This window comes from Bos indicus x Bos taurus, chromosome 3 (assembly GCF_003369695.1).
Source record: "Bos indicus x Bos taurus breed Angus x Brahman F1 hybrid chromosome 3, Bos_hybrid_MaternalHap_v2.0, whole genome shotgun sequence".
NCBI lineage: Eukaryota > Metazoa > Chordata > Mammalia > Artiodactyla > Bovidae > Bos > Bos indicus x Bos taurus.
This window is the reverse complement of record NC_040078.1, coordinates 26,360,832-26,384,088: the sequence shown is the minus strand read 5'-3', so window position 1 is coordinate 26,384,088 and position 23,257 is coordinate 26,360,832. Positions and strand designations below refer to the sequence as shown.

Here is a 23,257-nt window from a genome sequence, read left to right as displayed (position 1 = left end):
ATTAGAGAATTTGTGATTATAGTCAACATAATTTACCTTGTCAATTGGTAATAGAGCATAGAGATGAAAAGTAAGACACAATTTACAAATTCTGCTGTGCCAGTATCTTCTTTCCTGATTTCCATCCTCTTAAGGTGGAGTGTTCAAGAGCCTTTGACATCACTTAGATCTAATGAGAACTTAATCTGTCCAAGCCTACTGACTCCATGGGTAAATTGCTGATGTGCAATTTAAAGATGGTGACATGTTTCTAGTGCAGTGCCTGACAAACCAAGCAGATGCTCAAACATGTTAACCATCATTCTCTCAGCTACTGAGCAATAGTTTTGGTTATAGTAGTCATCTCCTTGTTGATTAACTCATGCCTTAATTTACTTGTCTTTTCTGATGTATTTCAAATTGTTGGTTCAATCCTTTCTTCTTAAAACTTCTTTTTCCATGGCCTTGTGACACAAGATTGTCTTGGTTTCCTTCCTAGCCCTCTCATGGCGCCTTCTCATTCTCTTTTGCAGAGTCCTCTTCTCGCACTGACTCAGCCCTTTGGGCTTCATTCTCAACTTTCTCTCTTCTCATTCTATACAGTCTCCCAAAGTAGGTTTATTCCTACCCAGGGATTTATGCTATGTATTGACAACTCCCAAATTCACTATCTTGAATGACTTCTCTTCTGATCTCCAGACTCATGCAATTGCCTTCAAGACATGTCTACACTCAATATGTCAGAACATAAATACACCATTATCATCCTGCCAAAGCTACTCCTCTGACATCGTTCTCTATGTCCCCACCATCCATCAGTGATCCAAGCAAGAAACCTGAGTCATCCACTACTCCTCCACATCCAACTCATGTTCAAACTTGCGTTACATAGCAGGCAAGGTCCTTTGTGATCTGGTACATTTATGTCTTCCCAGCACCATCTCTTTCCACTTTCCATCTTGAATTTGAGCTTCAGCCACACTGAATCACTTGCAGTTCCTCCAATACGCTATGCTCTCTCTCATTTTTAGTCTTTGTTCAAGTTGCTTCTTTTGCATGGAATTCCTTTACCTCTTCTCCATCAGCTTAATTCCTATTAACCCTTAAGACTTAGCTTAAAGATATCTCCTCCAGGAAGCCTCACTCCCGTATTTGGGTTATACAATCCTGCTGTGTGCTCTGATAGAGCTCTTTTGCAGACTTCTGTCCTGCTTGGGTGACACAATCCTATAATCTCTCAGCCTCTGTCCCAGTACTAGTCTCTCCCTCTAGGCAGAAACTGAGGGGAGGGATCCACAGAGCCTGGAATAGTCTGGCACATAAAATAGTATGCATTAATGAATGTTTGTTGAAGGAGGAATAAAGAGACCTACTGGCAGCATCAGTAAGCAGCCACAAAAGTATAATCTGCGATGTCAGCAAGAAGATAAGAATAAGATTTAGAAGCCAGGTTTTGCCATTCATCTTTCTGACAAAGCAGAAAAGCTCTGGGGTTAAAGGATAGTTGACTCCATATCCATACAATGTTCCCAGAGTTGAGTGACTGCAAAGAGACATTCAGTTTTAATAGTGAACATACAGCTTTCTCTTGTTTACCCATGTCTGCAGACAGGTACAACTAGACTTGGGCAAATTATGGGTCAAGGAGTATTCTGGATAGCAAACACCCAGACAAAGCATCCAAGGGCCACTTTCTCTCAATTTGATTTATGAAATGGTATAAAAGAGAAGATGTCTGTGCCTAAATATTAAAGAATTTTCTTTTTTAAAATTTTATTTTATACTGGAATATAGTTCATTAATAATGTTGTGTTAGTTTCTGGTATACAGCAAAGTGATTCAGTTTTATATGTATATGTTCTTTTCCTGTATGATTTATTATAGGATGTTGAATATAGTTCCTTGGGCTATACAGTAGGTCCTTTTTGGTTATCTAATATTGAAGCATTTTCATGTGGGAGAGATTGATACTTCCTCCCTCCCCTCCCCATTCCACTCTCAGGGCAGGGTAGAACTAGGACCAGTGGGTGGAAATTATGAAAAAGTAAGATTCAACTTGATATTGGAAAGAATTCTCTAGTGGCAGCATGTCCAAAGATGGAATGGGTGCTTTGTTAGTGAGTTGTTCAGAGGCTGAATGAGCGGTTAGTGGGGCTACTAAAGAGAGAATTCACACAGCTGATGGATCTAGGAGCTGTGGCCTTAGTTGACCTCTAATGTTCCTTCTACCTTCAAGTTCTATTTTCTAGCAAAGTAACAAAAGTAACTGTACTGTTCTTCTCATTTAGAGAGCAAACTGAAGGTGAATTCAAGCAGTCAAGTCCAAGAGATTTCCATCAATTCCAACACGGACATAGAGTGTAGCGTCCTGTCCCAATCCCCTGGAAACCTTCGGTTGGCCGTGACTTGGTACTTCTCTCCCATTTCCACTGATGCACCCTGGCTGAGGATCCTGGAAGTGGACCAAAACCACGTAGTAAAATATGGGGATGAATTTCAGACCACACGGAGAAAACAAAAATTCCACGCTGAGAAAGTTTCCCAAGACTTGTTTCAGCTACACATTCTGAATGTGGAAGACAGTGATCAGGGCAGATATCGCTGTGCTGTGGAGGAATGGCTCTGGTCTACAAATAGCACTTGGCACAAGCTTGGAGGACAGACATCAGGTCTCACAGAATTGAAACTCAGGCCCACAGGTAAACCTTGCAAGTGTATTCTCTAGCATCTTTCTGTAGAATGACCCCCTTCTCTTGGGCAGCTGTTCTATGGGATGATAATATGCAGCTGAAAATATGACCTAGAGTCATAGGAATAGTGGCCACCAGCACAGTGACTGCAGGACGGAATAGCCCATCAGAGGAGGTAGGGGTCATTTCCGGTGAGTCAGTCTGAGATTTGGAGAAGTTTAGATGGGAACAAGATGCCTTTGAATGGTTGGCTTCTCAGCCTGGCTGCCTGGTCTAGGCAGCTACCCAGGGTATCGTATCTCCAGCTCTCTATAATAACAAGCTGTGTCATTCCAGTGGGGCTCTACCGTAATTTGGCAGAGAAAGAGTAATACAAAGCATATTTCTCCCACTGTGAACAGAAACTGTACAACTCTATAGGGATGTGTAGAGAGATTGCTTTTCAACATTCGGCCGCCTCAACATAAGGCAAATAAGAGTAGTTAACTGTTGGAATGGCTTACTGAGGGCATCTCCTCCCCCTCAGGAGATCTTTAAAAATGAAATAGAAGTTCCATTCATTTGCATTTGTCCAAGAGTGCTGTGGTCTAAATGTGGGCAGGGTTGATTAGATCTGTCAGCATTAGTTAGGTCACCTCCAATGTTGATTAAAATTAAATGAATGTCACATCTAAGGTTCGGGAACTGGCCGAGATCCAAAAGCACAATGCAAATAAGTTGATCTAGTTTGGCACTTAAAATTCTATTTTCAATGTAACATCAAAAAATAAGATTATAATGAACATTGCTTTGTGTTAGGCAATTAGGGCTCCAAAGATAAATAAGGCAGAGTCTTAAGGAGCTCACAGTCAGTTGGGAGCAGTAGGGGCAAAATAGTAGCTGAGTGCGAGGGTCTCTTCCTTCTGCTCTGGCTCCCCTTCTCCATGCCCTTCAGGCCCTTCTTCTTCTCCCTGCTCAATGTGAGTGTTCCTCAGGGACACATGAACCCATTTTTATTCTTACTCTCTGCTCCCTTCAGAACCTCCTAAACACTGCCTGGGTTCCAGCTACCACCTTCAGTGAAACAAGCTCTAAGTTTTTTACGCTTAGCCCCCATCTCCTGAACTCCAGGCCTTTCCACTCAATTGCCTGTTGCACATTTCTACTTGGCTGCCCCAAAGACCCTCACACTCCACTTGTTCCAAATCATCCTTATGTCCCGTATTATGATACTGTCTATCATCTGGTCCATCTCACAAGGCTTTCTGTTGTTGCTGCTCAGTCCCACAAGGCTTAGGCCCACTCAATTCTCCATCTGTGTGGCTGGCATCCCTTTCTTCCAATTGTCCAGGCTGAATCTTGATAATGCGTGCCCACCTCTTTAAAAAGTGCACACCAAGGGACCTGCCTGGTGGTTCGGTGAATAAAACTTTGCCTTCCAATGCAGGACGTGTGGGTTCCACCCCTGGTCAGGTAACTAAGATCCCATATGCCTCCTGGCCAAAAAATCAAAACATATAACAGAAGCAATATCATAACAAATTCAATAAAGGCTTTAAAAGTGGCCCACATTAAAAAAATCTTGGAAAAAAAAAAATTGCACACCATTTCTTAGCTGGAGCCAGTGCTTCCTGTTCAGAAATGAGGAACCAGTGTTGTCCAATCTTTTAGTCTATCAAGAAATGCCTGAGCTCTTTTTTTGGTGGCATCACCCATTTTGAGACTGTCCATAATGAATTCAAATTCTTTTAAAATACTGAAGATGTCAAATAAATCATTACTGTGGTCTGGGTGTGGCTAGCTGGGGGTAGCTAGCTGGTTACCCTGGTGTAGGAAGTAAGGTAAGGAAGAGGCCCCAGGGAAAGATACTGAGGATTGGTCAGAGCTGTAGGAGGGGGCGGGGATGTTTTCTCTGAAATCAAAGGAGGAGAGGATTTCGGAAGAAAATTGGTTTTGGTGACAAAGACTGCAGAGAGAACAGAAAATCCTGGAGGATCTCTTGAGTTGGGAAATTGCACCTTTACCGGGAGGGAACCTTGGCCAGAGCATAGTGATGGGATTGGAAAGCTGATGGCAATAAGTTAGAGAGTAATTTGATGTGAGGAAGCAGACACAGTACCATGTAAACTAATATTTCACACACTTCTCTACAAAGAGGAGAGAGTAAAGATATAACTAGAAAAGAATCTAGGAGCAGACACAGTTAATCTTTTAAAGATAGACCAATAAATATGTTTGTAGTAGAGTTGAAAATTTAGCACATACTCATTGGAAAAGGGGGCTTCCTAGGTGGCGCTAGTGGTAAAGAACCCACTTGCCAATGCAGGAGAAATATGAGATGCAGGTTTGATCCCTGGGTCAGGAAAATCCTCTGGAGAAGGAAATGGCAACCCACTCTAGTATTCTTGCCTGGAGAATCCCATGGACAGAGAAGCCTGGTGGATTGCAGACCATGGGGTCACAAAAGAGTCAGACATGACCAAAGTGACTTAGCAAGCACATTGGAAAAGACTCTGATGCTGGGAGAGATTGAAGGCAAAAAGAGAAGGGGGCAATAGAGGATGATATGGTTAGATAGTATCACAGACTCAGTGGACATGAGTTTGAGCAAACTCCAAGAGACAGTAGAGGACAGAGGAGACAGGCATGCTATAGTCTACGGGGTCACAAAGAGTTGGACAAGACTTAGTGACTGAACAACATAATTTCTTTATTTTGTTTGTGACTGCTCTAGACTTCCTTCCAAGTCCTCACCTGCTGGTTAACAGGAGAACATTTCAAAAAAGCAAATGTCAAAATCTGTTAAAAAGTTAATCTAATCTAGTAATGTAAATAGTCTCCTTGAATAGTATTATCTTTTAAAAAATATTTATTTGGCTGTTGTATTTTAGTTGCAGCACACAAGATCTTTTGTTGTGGCCTCAGTAGTTATAGCTCCTGGGCTTAGCTGCCCAGTGGTATGTGCGATATTAGTCTTCCCACCAGAGACTGAACCTGTGTCCCCTGCATCGCAAGATGAATTCTCAACCACTGGACCACCAGGGAAGTCCCTTGAGTGATATTCTAACACATGTGTGAAAATGTTCAGTCTCTCACCTAACCTCCTCTTTTCCTGTGTCCATACCTGAGGTTGATATCTAGGTATATGGGAAGAGGGTAATTTTCTAAGAAAAAGGGGTAGTGGTGGAATACAGGGCTTGAGGAGAGGACTAGAAGTTTCCAATGACCTTTCTGAGTAGCAGAAGGGAGAGCTGACGTGGGAGAAGTATTGATAAAAGCAGAAGGGCAGAGCTTCCCACAAACCTGGGTGGTTTTCAGGGACAGGGCCAGTGGACAAGGGGCGGGCTGAAGAATGAAAGTGGCTGGCTTGATTCACAGCAGAGAATGTTCTGGCAAATATGGAAGAAGGACAGGAGTCAAGGCAAAGTGTTAAAGATGAAGGACCTGATATCTAAAGGTTATCAGACAGCATCACTTCAACGAGAAGTAGTTTTTTCAGGGGAGGTGTCCAATCTGAAGTCTGGCTTCCTCTCAAATTTACTGCCATTTTGTTTCCTAGGAAGTAAGGTACGCATCTCCAAAGGGTCCCGGACAGAAAATGCCTCTGAGCACAGTGAGGTAACCATCTGCTGCAGCCTGGAGGGTGCCATCAGCCCTGCCTCCCTGTTCTCTGTGATGTGGTACCGGCAGAGAGAAGATTCTGGAAGTAGGATGTTGGTGCACCTGCAGCATGATGGCTTGCTGGAATATGGTGAAGAGGGGCTCAGGTGGCGCCTGCATTCTTACCGCTCATCCGCTGCTGACTTTGTCCTGGCGCTACAGCGGGTGGAGATGAAGGATGCTGGAAAATACTGGTGCAAGGTGGCGCAGTGGCAGCTCCACAGCAACCCAAGCAAGTGGGTCAGCCAAGCATCAGACGAGTCACAGCCTGTGGTGCTCAGAGTGCTGCCTTCAGGTAACCAGAGGTTCATCGGCCACGGCTCGCAGTCAGGAGAATCTCTGTCTCTGCTCCTATGCTTTCCTGCCCTGCTATGTTTTGCTTCCTCTCCGGCTGAACACAATTTACAGAAAGAAAATGACTTCTCCATTTCTCTCAATAGTAACTCATTCAGACAGACAAGGTTACATGAGGTTTTGGCATGGACGTTTAAATGTCAAGGGCATCTGACCTCCTCCCCCACTTCCCCTCATAAACAAAAAAGCCATCAATATTGTATCCCTTTAAGTAACCAAATAATGTTTGAAGCAGACAGCTTTATCTCTTAGCTGACACTCCAATCTCAGAATACTGACCGGTGGTGAGAGTGGGGTGAGGAATAGTGACATGGTGACTTTGTCTGTAACCTTGTTCAACCAAAATCAGCTACATCTAAATGCTCCCTGAGTCAAAAACCAATCAAACAAACAAACAAAGTCTTTCTCAATGAATAAGTGCCAAGCTTCTTACTGATGTGCTCAACAAACTACCAGATCTTTGATCGTGATAGTCACTGGGTGTGCCTCTCCTAATTGCAGCTCGAAAGGCATCACAGGAGCAAGTATGCCCCATAGAACTTGTTTACAGGCTCTAGCAAAAGTGCAGGTACGTGAAGACCATTGGCTACAATGGTCTTCTCTGTGTGGACAGTCAATCTAGTCCGCTGAGCACTCAGCTTCAGGAGGCATGCAGAATAAGAGGTTGTGAAGGAGAAGAGGGGTTCCTTCCAGCCAGTGCAGTGCCAAGCATATAACAGGCGTTCATTAAGCAAAATTTCCTCCAGCCAGACTGCTAAATCTTCCCAGGTGATCAATGAGCTGGTAGATGTCATAGTCTGCTCATCCTTTGAGCAACTTCTTTCTGGTGGGGTTTAAGGAGAAGGCGAGAGCTGAGCTATAGGTTGCACTTGCAGTAAGAGAGGATCACTGGAGAGGCAGGGGTGTGGTCTTGATGCCCCACGCCAGGAAGAGCGCTGCTGCTAAGTTGCTTCAGTCATGTCCGACCCTGTGCGACCCCAGGGACAGCAGTCCACCAGGCTCCCCCGTCCCTGGGATTCTCCAGGCAAGAACACTGGAGTGGGTTGCCATTTCCTTCTCCAGTGCATGAAAGTGAAAAGTGAAAGTGAAGTCTCTCAGTCGTGTCTGACTCTGAGCGACCCCATGGACTGCAGCCTACCAGGCTCCTCCATCCATGGGATTTTCCAGGCAGAAGTACTGGAGTGGGGTGCCATTGCCTTCTCCAGCCAGGAAGAGTAGAAAGCATCAATAAAGATGACCTCCTTACAGTGCCAGCTAGCTTTGGAGACAGACCATAGGTGGGAACGAGGGCTACTGAGAATGAATGGCATTGTCTCAGAGTAGTAATAGTTGCATCCCAGCCCCAGCAAGGCTTCTGGAGTGGAAATCAGAGTTATCTAACCTGTTCCCTGGAGTCCATCACTCCCTCTCCCTGACTATTCTTCATCAGGATTCTTTTGCCAAGTTTCCAAGCAGAATTGATTTTCCTATCAGCTTTTCTTCCATTCCAACAGTTGTAGGAAGTCCTTACCTTGAGCATATTCTGTAAACATTTTCCCACTGGAATTCCTGGGCTCTGTAGATTCAGCAGTTTGTATAGTAAAATAAATAGATAATAACTGTAAAAAGTATATATTCTATGACTAAAAAGCACATCTCTCCTGAGACAGATGGGATTGTTCACAGCATGTGTGTGTGTGTGTGTGTGTGTGTGTGTGTGTGTATACCGCTCATCTTTGTGGAATTCTTAGAAAGCAGGTGTAAGGTTTTTTAAAAAATGAACTCTGAAAAGAAAGCGTTACAAACCAAATGGTCTTTGTATTCTTCACCAGTGAAGGTGCTTAGAAGTCTGTGCCGTAAGAACCTGAGGGTTTTCATTGTAAGTATAGTTATGTGTTCCCAAGTCGATCTTTATAATACAGCATCTCACTTCCTCTACCTGACTGTTCCTTTCTGGTATTTGGGGAGACAGTGTGGGATAATAAAAATTCCAGCATTTGGAATCAGAGAAGCCTGGGCTCAAATTGTTGCTCTGTCATCTCCCTACTAGCTGTGAAGTCATCCCCTGGTTACTCAGCTTTCTCATAAAATGAGGGTCGTAATACAAATGCATATGAAGTATCTAGCAAGTCCCTGGCATGTTGTAAGTGCTTAACAAATGCTACCTCAGTTTCCCCTTATGCCTCCAGACATGCTAACACACACACACATCTACATTTGTATATTTCTATTTGTGTGGGAAGATATTTTAATTTGTTCAATAAATAACCGTATGAGATTCTAAGGGCACATAAAAAAATATATTATGAAGTCTGTTCCCACAGAGCTGAGGCTGGTAGGGGCAGGAGAATCCAACATAATAGGAGTCATGAATGAAGTAGTCTCAGGATGCTAAGGAGGGAGCAGAGGCAGGGCTAGGTGGGGAGGGGGTCTGGGAATGTTCCCAGAGTATGGGGCCTGTACAAAGGAAAGCACAAATTTTGGGAAAAGGAAAGGATATGCAAGATGATCAGAGAAATTGTGGTAGGATGGCAAGAGAGGAGGCTCGGGAGATGGAAAGGGTACTGATGTCAAATGGGTCCTCTGTACAGAGCCAGGAAAGGTGAACTTTATCATGGAAGTTACAGAGTGTCATTGAACAAATTCAGGCAGGGTAGTGACATGTCAGATTTGCATTTTAGAAAGCTCCCCCTGGGAGCAATGTTAAAAGTGAATTGGAAGGGAGGCAGGCACAGACCTGGAAGAACTATTTGAAATTGACTGTAGGGGCCCAGGAGAGACGAGATGAAGGCCCAAATGAAGTCAGTGCCCATGAGGGCTGAGAGGACAGCACTCGGCATAGGAAATGGCGTCTTCGGGATTTAGAGACTGATTATGTGTATGTGGCTTCCCCAGTGGCTCAGGAGTAAAGAACCTGCCTGCAAAGCAGGAGATGCAGGAGACGCAGTTCGATCCTGGGTTGGGAAGATCCCCTGGAGGAGGGCACGGCAACCCTCTCCAGTATTCTTACCTGGAGAATCCTGCGGACAGGAGCCTGACAGGCTATAGTGCGTGGGGTCGTGAAGAGTCGGACATGACTGAAGTGACTGAGCTCACATGCCTATGTGTGTATGTGGAGGGTGAATGAGCAGAAGAAGAGAATCAAGAATAAATACCAGGTTTCTGGTATAGGGGGGACAGTCACTAGATGAGGTAATATAAGAAAAGGATCTAAAGAAGATTAGTTCAATTTTGAGTAAGTTGGGCTGGAATTGAGTTTGGAGTACCAGTGTATTATCTAGGGAGATCTATCCAATAAACTTTGGAATTTCCAAGTGAGATCTCTGCCAGAGTTATAGATTAGAAATCAACTAATAGCCTATAATGATGCCCAAGGATGGACCCCTGAGGTACCACTATTTCTCAGGGGATTGCAGAAGAGAAGCCTGTGAAGGAGAACGGAAGGAGTAGCCAGAGACAGGAGAACTGGGGTTTGGTGGTATCACAGACACCAAAAGTGGAAGGGTATCAAGAAGAAAGGGAGAGCCAATAGATTCAGCTGGTTCAAGGAGATCAATTAAGACAAAAATAGGAAAATATCCTTTGGGTTTGACAACATAGGACAATCACAGAAAAGTAGTAAAATGAGACTGCAGGGAGAAAGTGGACACATCAAATCCAGCCCATGATTTTAAGAGCTTGTGTGTGTGTGTGTGTGTGTGTGTGTGGCTGCACTGGGTCTTCATTGAGGTTTATGGGCTTTCTCTAGTTGCGGTGCAAGGACTTCTTGTTGCAGTGTGTGGACTTAGTTGCGCTACGGCATATGGGATCTTAGTTCCCCAACCAGGGATCAAACTCATGTCCCCTGCATTGGAAGGTGGGTTCTTAACCATGGGACTACCTGCAAAGTCCTTCAAGAGCTTTGACGTGAAGGGAGAGAAGACAAAAACAAAAGGCAAGAGGTTCACTGAAACTTTGCTTTGTTCTGTTTTGGTTTGAAGTTAGTAGGGAGTTGAGCATGTTTATATTCTAGAGAGAAAAGAGCCATTGGAGAATCAGAAGAGGAAGTTTAGAAGAGAGTGGATAAGACTGACAGTCCAACATCTTGAGTGAATTTATACCACCTCCTGATTGGATTTCTCCTTCATGTTATCTGTCCCTGGTCAACACTCACTAATCCTTCACCAACCAACTCAACTGCTACATTCTCAGTGACTTACTTTTGTCTCTTAGTCATCACACTTGTTTGACATCCATCATCAGGGCCAGACAGTACCTTCTGGGAAGGCAGAGACTGAGTGTCTTGTTCTCAGCCCCAGCACAGTGCCTGGCACACAGAAGATGCTCAAATACACTTACTGAATCAGTATAGCTGCCCTCCTGGTCAGGACCAGCTCTGTATGTTAATGAAGTTCAGGTCAAATGCAATAGGCTACCAGTTCTCGCTTCTCAAATGGTTTTCTACCATCTCTGTTTGTCAATACTGGGTTGGGTTAGTTTGGGGCTACTTAATAAAACCATGAAGCATGTGACTCCTGCGAAGGCAGAAAATGGAGAAGTGTTTCCCTGGTGGATCTCATCTTGCATTTTTCTCTCCATCTTACTTTCTTAGCTATGACTAAGCCAGCGCAGGGGCTAACAACTACCTGAGTTGTTTTGTATCTCATTCTAGAGAATTCTCTGATTAATTAATAGGCAAGGTTATAAGGCTTTCTGGGTGCTGGATTATTTGTAGTAGTATGGTGTTTGTTACTATTTCCCAGCTTTTGGATGGTAAGGATATGTTTAGAAAGCAAGTCCTCATAGGAGACTTGAGCCCCTATCACACTGACGTTTCTGGAGAGGACGTGTCATTTATCAATGCTACTCCGGTGCTTTCAATAAGGCCTGGCACATAGCGCTCAGTTCAACAAATGCCTGATGAAAGAATGGGCAAGCGAGTCTTAATGGAGTTGAAACCAATGCTGTCAGGGGCTCATTTATTCTGGGATGTACTTGTATCACATTACCTACTCTTGCCTTCCGTTCTTGGCAGGAGCCACCTCTCCCACATGGCCACACCTGGCATGTCAGTTGCCCAAGGGTGGGTTGGGGTTGAGGGGGAGTTGCTAGTCCCCTCATTATCCTCTGCCTTTCTCCTCCAAAGTCTGTATGCATGTGTGCATGCTAAGTTGCTTCAGTTGTGTCCGACTCTTTGCGACGCTATGGACTGTAGCCTGCCAGGCTCCTCTGTCCTTGGGATTCTCCAAACAATAATACTAGAGTGGGTTGTCAGGCCCTCCTCCAGGGGATCTTCCCAACCCAGGGATAGAACCTGTGTCTCTTACATCTCCTGCATTGGCTGGCTAGTTCTTTACCACTAGCCCACCAGGGAAGCCCAAAGTCAGTATACCTGGGGTAGTATCAGACAAGAACACTCCTCATGCTATGCTTGGCTGCAAGGTGGAAACAAGTTATGAACTAAACCCTGTGATGGAGCATTCTCATTACACTTCTGGCTCTGCCTCACAGGCCTTGTGCTTGGAGCACGGGTCATTTACTAGGATTGCTTCAAAACGCCAAACCTTAATGGTTCTGAATGTCACTACTGCTCATCCAGATATGGGTGAGAGGCAGATGGTGGGAACAGTGACTGTGGAACCCAGAGCAAGTGCTGCCCTCCCAGGAGAGGTCATCTAGAAGCACTGGAGCTGACAGCTTCTAGCTGCGGGCCAATTCAGCTCTGTGAGGGGTCTGTTTTGTCGTCCTTGGATGACAGGTTGCTCGAAGTCAAGCAGCCTCCTCCCCATTTATATAGTCAGGCCCTCTGGCAGTCCCTTCATGCTGAAGGGTAGAGTCTCAGTGGCAGAAAAATCCAAGAGCCAAGTTTCTTTCCACCTTCTCTGCGCCGGCCCTGTCTCCCCATCAGCATGCCACCATCCTAGCAACAGTGACACATGGGCGCCATGGGACTCTTACCTCCCAATTCTCTGCTTCCCATGATTGGAAAAGGAAGCCAGAGTCTCACAAGCAATCATTTGACTCTCAACTGAATGTCTCCCTGCCTTGGGGACAGAGAGATTAGAGATTTGAGGAAGAGGCTTGGGCTGTGGAAGGACAGAGCCAAGCCTGCGGCCTTCTTTTCTGCCTGGTCTCCTGGGGAAAATTTGCTTGTGATTTTCCTAACTTTGTTAGTAGCTTTCTAGCTGATATTTATTCTTTGTTGATTCAACAAATGTGCCAAGCGCTGTTTAATGCTTTACTAAGCATTATCTCATTATAACTCTGGAAATTATTATCCTCATTTGATTGACAAGGAAACTAATGATTAGAAAGAGAGGATAAGTAATGTATCCAAAGTCAATAATGGTTAAGTTGTAGAGTCATAATTTGAACCCAACTATCTTTGAGACAAAGATACTCAACCCTGACTCCCTACATGAGTAGTGTGAAGTAGCAAGGCCAGAGCTCTTGCTCACTGGCCTCTATAACACCATTCTTTTTGAACATTGCATTCTGTACCTTTTTCTTAACTATATGCTTTCAAATGTATTCAGATAAGACCTAGAAGAATCATTATAGGAGGGCCTTGGAGAGAAGAGTCAGGAAGGATGTGGAAAGGAGTGAGAAAGAATTCAAAATCTAGCTTTATCATTGCCCACTCTTTCAAAAACAAAAGCCAGATTTAGGGTGGAGAATATAAATGAGGCCAGAGAAAAGCCAGGGAATAAACCCTTGTAGCTCCTTGCCAGCCCTGTGCAAAGCTGCCAGCCTTATGTTTAGAGATGATCTGTATTCTGGGGAACATCATGGCAGTGACCCCTGACTTCCTGTGTGTGCAAATCACTCATGCAATTATCTCATTCTTTAATCTCCACTGATGACCTGTGAACAAAGAGCTACACAGGAGGAAAAGAAGCGTAAGACTTGGGCCTTCTCCTCTGGAAGTTTGCAAATGCAGGAGCTGTACCCAGGTTAAGATTCTTTCTTGACTTCCCACAAAGAGACGTTCTTCAAGGTACAAAATGTATTAGCAATGCCAAAAATGGAATTCTTGCAGCATGAGGTTGGTCACAAGGACATCTCAACCTGTTGTCCTCATCTGGAAGCATCTGTAATCCCACGAATCCTATAGTTTTACCTCTGAAGAAGAAAGTGCTTAGGTCATTGCAATTTTCCAATAAAAGCACAGCTACCATTAACATCAGATTTTTCAGAACAGCCCTGATTTTGAATATCCTGTTGTAAATAAACGTAGTTGGAAGACTGCATTTAATAGTTGGTGTCTCTTTAAGTATGTGTCTTTCTGCACCAAGAGACTAAATCCCTGTCTTTTGACTAGTAACTCAGGGCGCTGCTTCCTAGAGCCTATGGTGTTGGCAGTCCTCCGCTTGCCTTTGCTTTCCTGGTTGCAGGGCCAGGAACCCCTCGGGGCTGCTGGTGCGTGCTCTGCGTGTCTGTGTGCTGATAGCACTTCCTCGCGGGCTGCAGCTGCCAGATGCTTCAGCATGCCTTTATATAGTAGCCTTTGCCCATGAGGTTGCAGGCCAGCCAGTTTAATTCAGATCAGTAAGCATTATCAAGGCACATGTGCTAGGCACTGCAGGGGCTATAGAAGCAAAGGACACTGTGAGACCTACTGGAGTAACTGTGATGACAAAGATGGTTAAAAGGGAATGAAAGAAGTCTAAACAAAGGTATATGTGAGAAGAGGATGGAAAGAAGAGAAAAACTGTGCCTGAGGCAAGGTGGGACGGCCAATGTGATGGACAGTGAGGCCGGCAGGACCCAGAGGCTATAGGATATGATAGATGGAGGATATGATAGGGGAGCAGAGAGCTCACAGGTAGAGGCAACAGTAAGAGGGAGAGGTGAAGGGGCTGAATGGGGTTGAGGCGGGGCTGCCAGGGGATGAGAGGCCAATTTGGAGATTCAGGAAGGCATGGTGCTTCTCATTTGTGGGTGCTCTTGTTATATAAGGACAGTGTAGAATGTGTGTGTGTGTGTGCTCGCCTGTGTGTGTGTTTCAGAAGCAGCCAGTGGGAATAACTCAGTTAAAAATTCAGGATCGGCAACAGAGTTGGGAACGAGGGTTGAATTATAGATATCTTTTCTGAGGAAAGAAGATTAAAGGAGAGGTTTTCTTTTTTGTTTTGTTTTCATTTCTGACTGTTAGTTTTAAGTAGGTCATCAGAACCTCTGGTGGTTGGAAATTGCTGGGTGAGGGGGAGTCGGGCTGGAAGAAGCCGCCCTAGAGCCCTCTTCTCCCAACTCCCTTTCCTTGGCTCCTCGAGTGTGATTTAAGGGGCCCCCTGCTATCTGGCCCCGTTATTTTTACATATATTTTCCTGTAACAATAAATCCCAGAAGTGTTTATAATTGATGAGTACAAATAAGCTGGAGACTAATGATTTTCTTTATTTTCTTCCTTTTTGGTACAGAGCCCACGCTTCCTTCCAGGATCTGCTCGTCAGCACCTTTAGTCTATTTCCTATTCATCTGCCCCTTCGTCATACTCCTCTTTCTGCTCATGTCCCTCCTCTGCCTGTACTGTAAAGCTAAGAAGTTGTCAGCTCTGCGTCTAAGCATGCAGAAAGAACAGAGCCTCTGGGTGAACTTGAAAGAGGCTGGAGGCAGGACCACAAACAGGATGGGAGATGATGATGAAGACAGCTGAATCCTGAGAGGTGCCCACAAAGAGGAAAGACTTTGGAACTGGACTGCCCAAGATAGGCGCACCCCTCGGTTCTGTCCTTCTCTGAGTCTGTGGCCTGGGGTAAAGTACCTAGGACTCAGAGGGAACACGTATTGAACGTGTTTGTGGTTCCAGAAACAGTTAAGTGTTTCTTTGTATTTCATCTAATCACCCCCTTGCATCCCCTACAGGAGCTAGGTCTTACATTTGCCACACCTCCCAAGGCTTAGGCTCCTCATCCGGAAGACCTGTACGGAGAAGAGTACCTCCCTCACTCAGTTGCTGGGGATGAAGTGAGATCCTATGGCAGACTCCAGGGCCATGCTTCTTTTGCCTTGCTCTCTTAGGTCACTGATTATCTGGAGAATACTCAGCGGTCCAGCCCCCCTGGCTCTAGGTGATCTTTGCCTCCAGATCAGAGGCATAGGAAAGGACCAGAAGCCAGCAAGGCAAGAAAAGTTGGGAATGTGCCCTTCATTCACATCAAATGTGCCTCCCAAACAGACTGTGACAACCTTGAAGACAGAAATCCCATCTTCTCCTCCACCCCATCGCCATCTCTTCTCTAAAAGCTACTCACAAACAAGCTCGGCATAGTAGGTTCATAATCAATATGGGTTCCTTAATGAAATGATCAAGAATTTTGTAGCGTTTCTTTCTTTTTTTTTCCTCCATAAGACTTAGTAAGTCATTGGTAAAAAAAAAAAAAAAAAAAATTTTTTAATTTTTGCAACAGTGCTCCGGTCAGCTCCCCAAGGCCTCAAATTCCCTTTCCTCCCACACCCAAAGGTCCATCTGGCTTCTGGCTCTTCTTAGCCAAAGGCCTTATTTTCCTTGACCTGACAGCACTGAGTAGCTGGAAAAGGGGCTGTGGTTGGTATGTGAGGGCAGAGGGTTAACAGTGCTTCTCTCCTGCCCTGCTCTGGCAGGGACTAGGAGCTCCGGGGGAGTAGTGGGTCAAACTGGCTCCTCTGCGTCCTCTATTCTCAGCCAGGAAAATCAGGGGCTGGGGGATGGGGAGTGTCATGGCTGATGACTTTCAAACACCATCCCCTAAGAGATATCAACTGTCCCCACTGAGCCTGAGGTCCCCTCACCTTTGTTTCAAAAGCTGCTCAGGCCCTGTTGTAGCCAGAATTGGAAATCAATCAGTGCCACCTAACAGACTTGAGAAAACACGTCTATTTATTAGCTATGTGACCAACAGGGTTGCTCTAACACTCGTTAATTTGGATTTCCAAGGAGAGCAATTTATTTTTAATTATTTTATCAGGCACACACGTCTTCTCCAAACATAATTAGTTCCTTTGCAAGGGGATTATGGGTGACTATGAGAACTCCCATTGCAGACCTACAGGTTCCTTGAATTCATCTTCCATTGTAGCCCTATTTGAAATATTCCAAATATATTCTTAAACAGGTCAGTGCATTTATTTCTTCTCTCTCAGGTGAAGGGAACAATGTTTTCCAAAAACAAAGCTAATGTTAAGATATCTTAGAAAGTGTGATGCCTTCCGTACCCCCACCATTTTTTCCCAGAAACCTTTATTTTAATTAGATATTGAAGGGAAAGAGTGGAATGGAGCTCCATCAGAGAATCAGAGTAGATTCTAGCGCTGCCCCTGCTCGGGTACCCTTTTCCCCAAACACTGTTCTCCCTCATTACCTGAATACTGCTTTTCAGCTCTCAGCTCAAACAGCAGTTCTTGACATTTGAATTCAGCACAGAGATTGCACAGAACACACACTCAGATATCCAACTGCTCCCCCTGGAGCAGATTTATTGAACAGTGAGCACTTCCTGGGTGTGAAGATTGCTGTTGTGACTTGGGAAGACGTAGCCCCGTCCCCCTGGGGTGATCACCTTGTTTTGTTCTGGACGCTCTGCTTTCCTGAATGGGGGCTGGAGCACATTAGATTTTCTAAGAAGTCACATCATGCTGTTTGGCCCACAGTAGTTTTCTGGCAGCTAAAACCTGAGTGTCCTCTTTTTACCTTTCTGAACTTTTTTAGAATAAAATTTGTTTTTATCCAATTCAGTAGGCATTTTATATGGAATCTCTCTGATTATGGGCTTGTTCTTTTTAGTTTTTTAGACTCCACAGAGATCTCCTCCTTGGCAATGGGACAATCCTCTACCTCAGGAGTTGGCTACCTGTAGCCCACAGGCCAGAAACAGACCCACCGCCTGTTTTTATAAATGCAATTTGTTGGAATACAGACGCTCTTGTTTGCCTACATATTATCTATGGCTGCTGAAACGATATAAAGTAGTTGCCACAGTAACCTAAAATGTTTACTATCTGACCCTTCATGGAAAAAACTGGCCACTCCCTGCTCTCTTTCAGTAGCTTATGTTCTATCTTAGCCATGTATTATGTTCCTAGGAAGCTTGATTTGAGCAATTATATCTGTCTCTGTTATACAGCTCATGACTTTAATAAATAATTTTAGGCTCTCCGGATTGGTGTCTGGTCCAAGTAGTTCTGAAGCATGAATCCTTTCCTGCACATTCCCACTGAAGATGAGAAACACATCACCCTGAGGTATTCCACACCATCCTAAATTGCAGGATGAGATGACACAGAGAGGAATAAGGCATGAATACATTCCTTTTGGTATTTTCAGTCTCTTGAGACATGTATGGAAACAACTGATTCATGGCAGAAGGTGAATGCCATTGGTACAAAGTCATGTGCCATGATAATTTCTCACAATTGCACAGGAGTTGTTCATCATCTCAGAGGTTCACAGCATCCCCATGCGAAATGAACTGTTATTCCTCTCCTGCCGGTAAGAAATTAAAGCTCAGAGATTAATTAATTAAAGCTCAATATTAGGCCTACTGACAGTAAGTCTAGACTCTTTCCACAATCAATACTGTGCTCAAATCCACTAATATCAGAAAAATCTGGTGATAATTAATTCCACCTCATATGGTTGTTATGAGGTGATCAAATCAGATACTTACATGAAGATAAGTTTTAAACCATTTCAAGTCATAAATGAACATTTGTATAACCCAAGTTTTTCCAGGCCTTCCTTGTCTGTGCACATAAATGAAATTGAATCAACACTAATAATCCAAATTCTATAGGCTTTTGCCCCAGGTTTACACAGAGTCTTGTGTGTGTGTGTGTTAGTCACTCAGTCGTGTCTGACTCTTTGTGACCCCATGAACTGTAGCCCACCAGGCTTCTCTGTCCATGGAATTCTCCAGGCATGAATACTGGAGTGGATTGCCATTCCCTTCTCCAGAGGATCTTCCCGACCCAGGGATTGAACTCTGGTCTCCTGCATAGCAGGCAGATTCTTTACCATTTGAGCTACAGGGAAGTCCTTACACAGAGTCTTGGCCATCTATTAAGCATTCTTAAAGCATTTCTGAGGCTTCCATCAGATTCTGGGAATTCAGATGAACTCACAGACAAGTCCCTTCCCACAGGACTTCCCACTGCTCTGCTCAGATCTATGGGCTCCCCGTGCAATGCTGGAGCCCACGAGATGCCAAAGCTGGACTCTAAGACTGGGAGAGTGCCCACCCTCATTCTGTCTTTGCATGACTCTGCTTGGATTGCAGACAGATCCAAGGTTGCTTGTGCCCCCATATCTCTAAAGATTCTCTTGTGAACACTGCTCCCTTAGGTTCACGCATCGTCTCCTTTTTCTCTATAGGGCCCAAATGCTGGCCAGTCTAGAACCAATATGGGAAACAAACCTTGCACTGTGCTCTTCACTTCCCATTCTCAGCTCCCAGGAACCCCTGAAACGTCTTCATCACAGGCCCCCTTTTTCCTGCAGGTGTGTCATGAAGATTGTGCTCGTGGGAGGCTCCCCACTCATCAGACAGGTCTGGAGAAATTGGTATTCCTGGTAGGCTCAGTTCAGATTTCTGTCATGCTAGCTTTCAATTTTTACCTCCCCCTCAGTGCAGTGAAGTGCTGTGGGCAATGGGAAATCAGAGACAATTTCACAAAAGAGGTGTCATTTAAACTTTCAAAATGTCAGGAAATATTTTGATAGAAGTTGGAGTAAACAGTAGTCTGAAGGCAGAGATTGTTCCATGTAGAGCACAACGTGTAGAATATCTTTGGTTTGATTTTAAGGGTCAGATTTATGAAGGGGAGAAATGAAAGAGTTTGTTACATGGAAAGGTAACAAACTCTAAGGGTGGGGAGGGGCAGGAAAAGAGGTTGCGAACATGGGTAAGAACTTGGACCTTAAACTGGAAGATTGGGATTGACACATACAGTCTTCTATATATAAAATAGGTAACTAATAAGAAGCACTTCCCTGGTGGCTCAGTGGTAAAGAATCCACCTGACAATGCAGGAGACTTTGGTTTGATCCCTGGATCGGGGAAGATCCTCTGGAGAAGGAAATGGCAACTCACTTCAGTATTCTTGCCTGGGAAATCCCATGGACAGAGGAGCTTGGTGGGCTACACAGTCCATGGGATTGCAGAAGAGTGAGACACAGTTTAGTGACTAAATAACAACAACAACTAGTAAGGACCTTCTGTATGGCACAAGGAGCTTCCCCGGTGGCGCTAGCAGTAAAGAACCTGCCTGTCAATGCAGGAGACATAGGGCATGAGGGTTCAATCCCTGTGTTAGGAAGATCCCCTGGAGGAGGGCATGGCAACCCACTCTAGTATTCTTGCCTGGAGAATCCCATGGACAGAGGAGCCTGGTGGGCTACAGTTCATAGGGTCACAAAGGAGTCAGACAGAACTGAAGTGACTTAGCACACACGCACATGTAGCACAAGAAACTCTACTCAATACTCTGTAATGGCTTATATGGGAAAAGAATCTTAAAAAGAGTGGATATATGCATATGTATAACTGATTCATTTTGCTGTACACCTGAAATTAACACAAATTGCAAACCAACTATACTCCAATAACTTTTTTAAAAAAAGAACTTGGATCTTATTTGGTGGACAAGGTGGGTCATTTGGGTGTTATTTAATAGGGAAAAGAACAGGTGTCCTTTAGGAGGATTGAAAAAGCAACAGCTTAATGGAGACGCAGACACAGAGAACAGATTTGTGGAGCAGAAGGTGGCGGGAGGGTGGGGGAAGGAGAGGATAGGATGAATGGAGAGAGTGCCATGGAAACACATACACCACCATATGTAAAATAGATGGCCAGTATGTATGACTGGCTATATGACTCAGGGAACTCAAACTGGTACTCTGTGACTACCTAAAGGGCGAGATGGGCTGAGAGGTGGGAGGGAGGTTCAAGAGGGAGGGGACATATATATATACCTATGGCTGATTCATGTTGATGTATGGCAGGAACCAACACAATATTGTAAGCAATTATCCTTCAATTAAAAATAAATAAACTTTAAAAAAAGCAGCAGCTTGGGTGATGGAGAGGGTTTGGGGTGAGGGCTGTGGTTGTACCATGATAAAGCAAGGTAGCCATCCTCAGCAAACTATCTCTGCTTTCCCAAGTTATATAATGAAGATAATACCAATTTTTGTGAAGATTTTGAACACTTAACAAAATTATCAGAAAGTTTCAAGTATTCGATCAAGCTCACAGAGGTAGCTAGTATGTGTGCTTAGTCACTCAGTCTTGTCCAGCTCTTTGCAACTTCATGGACTTTAGCCCAGCAAGCTCCTCTGTCCATGGGATTTCTCTAGGCAAGAATACTGGAGTGGGTTGCCACTTCCTCCTCCAGGGGATCTTCCTGACCCAGGGATTGAACCCATGGCTCCAACATTGGCAGGCAGATTTTTTTTTCTTACCACTGAGCCACCTGGGAAGCGTTTAGTAAATATTTGTTAACCAAATTTCCTACTGATAAGTGTAGGGACAAGATAGAGTTACATTGTTCATTATCTTAACTGGTTTTCTATTTATCTTTCGATACTTGATTTTACATTAGAAATTTGGAGTTCCTACCATGTCATGTTTGAATCCAAGTCTCCTTCTGCACCTCATTCTGCAGCTCTGACTGCCAGATAGAGATGTTTTGACTAGAAGCATATTTATCACATTAAACCACTTACTAAGATGGAGGATCACATTGGATAAGGAATTATTAATAAGTTCATAAGTTATAAATAACCCTCAAATGAAAACTCAAATTCATTACATCAAGATGGCTAAAATTGAAAAGACTGACAATATCAGATGCTCGTAAGACAGGGGCTTCCCTGCTGGCCCAGTGCTTAAGACTCCATGCTTCCAGTGCAGGGGGTACAGGTTCTATCCCTGGTCGGGGAACTAGGATCCCATGTGCCACACAGTGTGGTTAAAAAAATAAAATTGAAAAAAAAGGAAATGCTCATGTAAGAATTTGGAGGAATTGGAATTCAATACATTGCTGAGGAGAGTATAAGTCTGTACAACTATTTTGTAAAATAATTTTGTAGTTTCTAATAAAAGTAAACATACCCTATGACCTAGTAATTCCATTCCTTGCATTTACCCAAGAGAAATGAATGCCTACATGCACTAAAAGATGTACACAAGTATATTTCTAGCTTTATTCATCATTGCTAAAAACTGGAGACAAACCCACTGTCCATCATTAGGTAAGTGGATTAATTACAGTTTATATAAACCACAGAACACTGCACAGTGGAAAAAGTGAACAAACTACTGATGTACATGACAATATGGATGAATCCCACAGCACTGTTGAATGAAGGAATCCAGACACAGCAGGGAACATAGTCTAAGAATGAGCAAAATGAATCGACGGTGACAGAAGTCAGAATAATGATTTTCCCTAGCAAGGGGAGCCTTGACTACAAATAGCGTGAAGGAAACTTCTGAAGCAACTGAATTGCTTTTTATTATATTTATCTGGGTGGTGGTCCCATGATTGTATAGATATGTAAAAATTCACTTAAGAATGAGTCCTCTTAAGATTGAGTACTTTATTGTATGTAAATAACTGAACTTAATACTAATAATACTAATATATAACTTAATAGGTAGCTTATATGTAAATAACCTAAACCTGAGTTTTTTAAAAAAACATCTTTCTCTTTAAAAAAGCATTTAAGAATCAACTAGATGACCAACATATAGAGAGGTATTTTAACATATGAGAGAAATGAGACACACATTTTACAAGCACTTTTTGATGTCTAACATAAGCCAAGACATACACTAGGAGCTGCTGCTGCTAAGTCGTTTCAGTCGTGTCCGGCTCTGTGCGACCCCATAGATGGCAGCCCACCAGGCTCCCCCATCCCTGGGATTCTCCAGGCAAGAAGACTGGAGTGGGTTGCCATTTCCTTCTCCAGTGCATGAAAGTGAAAAGTGAAAGTGAAGTCGCTCAGTTGTGTCCGACTCTTAATAACCCCATGGACTGCAGCCCACCAGGCTCCTCCATCCATGGGATTTTCCAGGCAAGAGTACTGGAGTGGGGTGCCATTGGAGCTAGACATAAGGAAATAACTGACATCATCCATTTCTTCAAAGAGGAAAGAAGAAAGGGGTTCATGAGTGATGATGACTAGATCTTTATGATAACCTGCAAAGAAATGGAAATTAAACCACAAACCAGGAAAAAGCAGTTAAACATTATGCCTAAGGTCACCAGGCGTTAAGGGGCAGAGCACGAGCTTGGCCTCCAAAAACAATGCTCTGTCACAGCATGCCTCCTCTAGCTGTGGAGATTCCACAGTCTGATCACCAGTGAAGATCTATATTTACAAGGTAGTGAGAGGATGGCTGGGACAGAAAACAATGCCATGTGCTTCTTTGCCGCTTGCTCTCTGAGGCCAGTTAGCTCTACAAAGGGGAGATGAATTTGGACTGGAGGACCAGGGGATCCCATTGCCCTCTTTGCCCTGGTTCCCACAGATCTCCATTCAGCTCAGTGCAAGTTGATTAAATGGCTACTCTGCATTGCCTGATGATGCTGTTCAAATAGACACACGAGAGCATGTTGTTATAGTCTCCCATGACTAAAGGCAGATGCTATGAGTT

General features: G+C 44.0%; 1 protein-coding gene across 2 annotated transcripts in view; it reads left to right on the top strand.

Moving 5' to 3' along the window:
- CD101 (CD101 molecule) overlaps positions 1 to 17,758 on the top strand; it is a 40,092-nt gene extending 22,334 nt beyond the window's left edge. The window contains exons 7-10 of one of the 2 annotated variants that reach the window (XR_003510055.1): positions 2,268 to 2,678; positions 6,208 to 6,603; positions 15,041 to 15,890; positions 17,383 to 17,758. Coding sequence is in view for 1 of the 2 variants with exons in the window: in XM_027535781.1 (XP_027391582.1) it covers positions 2,268 to 2,678; positions 6,208 to 6,603; positions 15,041 to 15,276 (1,043 nt within the window). In the remaining variant the exon portion in view is untranslated. Of the gene's footprint in view, positions 1 to 2,267; positions 2,679 to 6,207; positions 6,604 to 15,040 lie in introns of both variants that reach the window. The other variant, XM_027535781.1, reaches the window with a different exon arrangement.
- Positions 17,759 to 23,257: the final 5,499 nt, after the last annotated feature.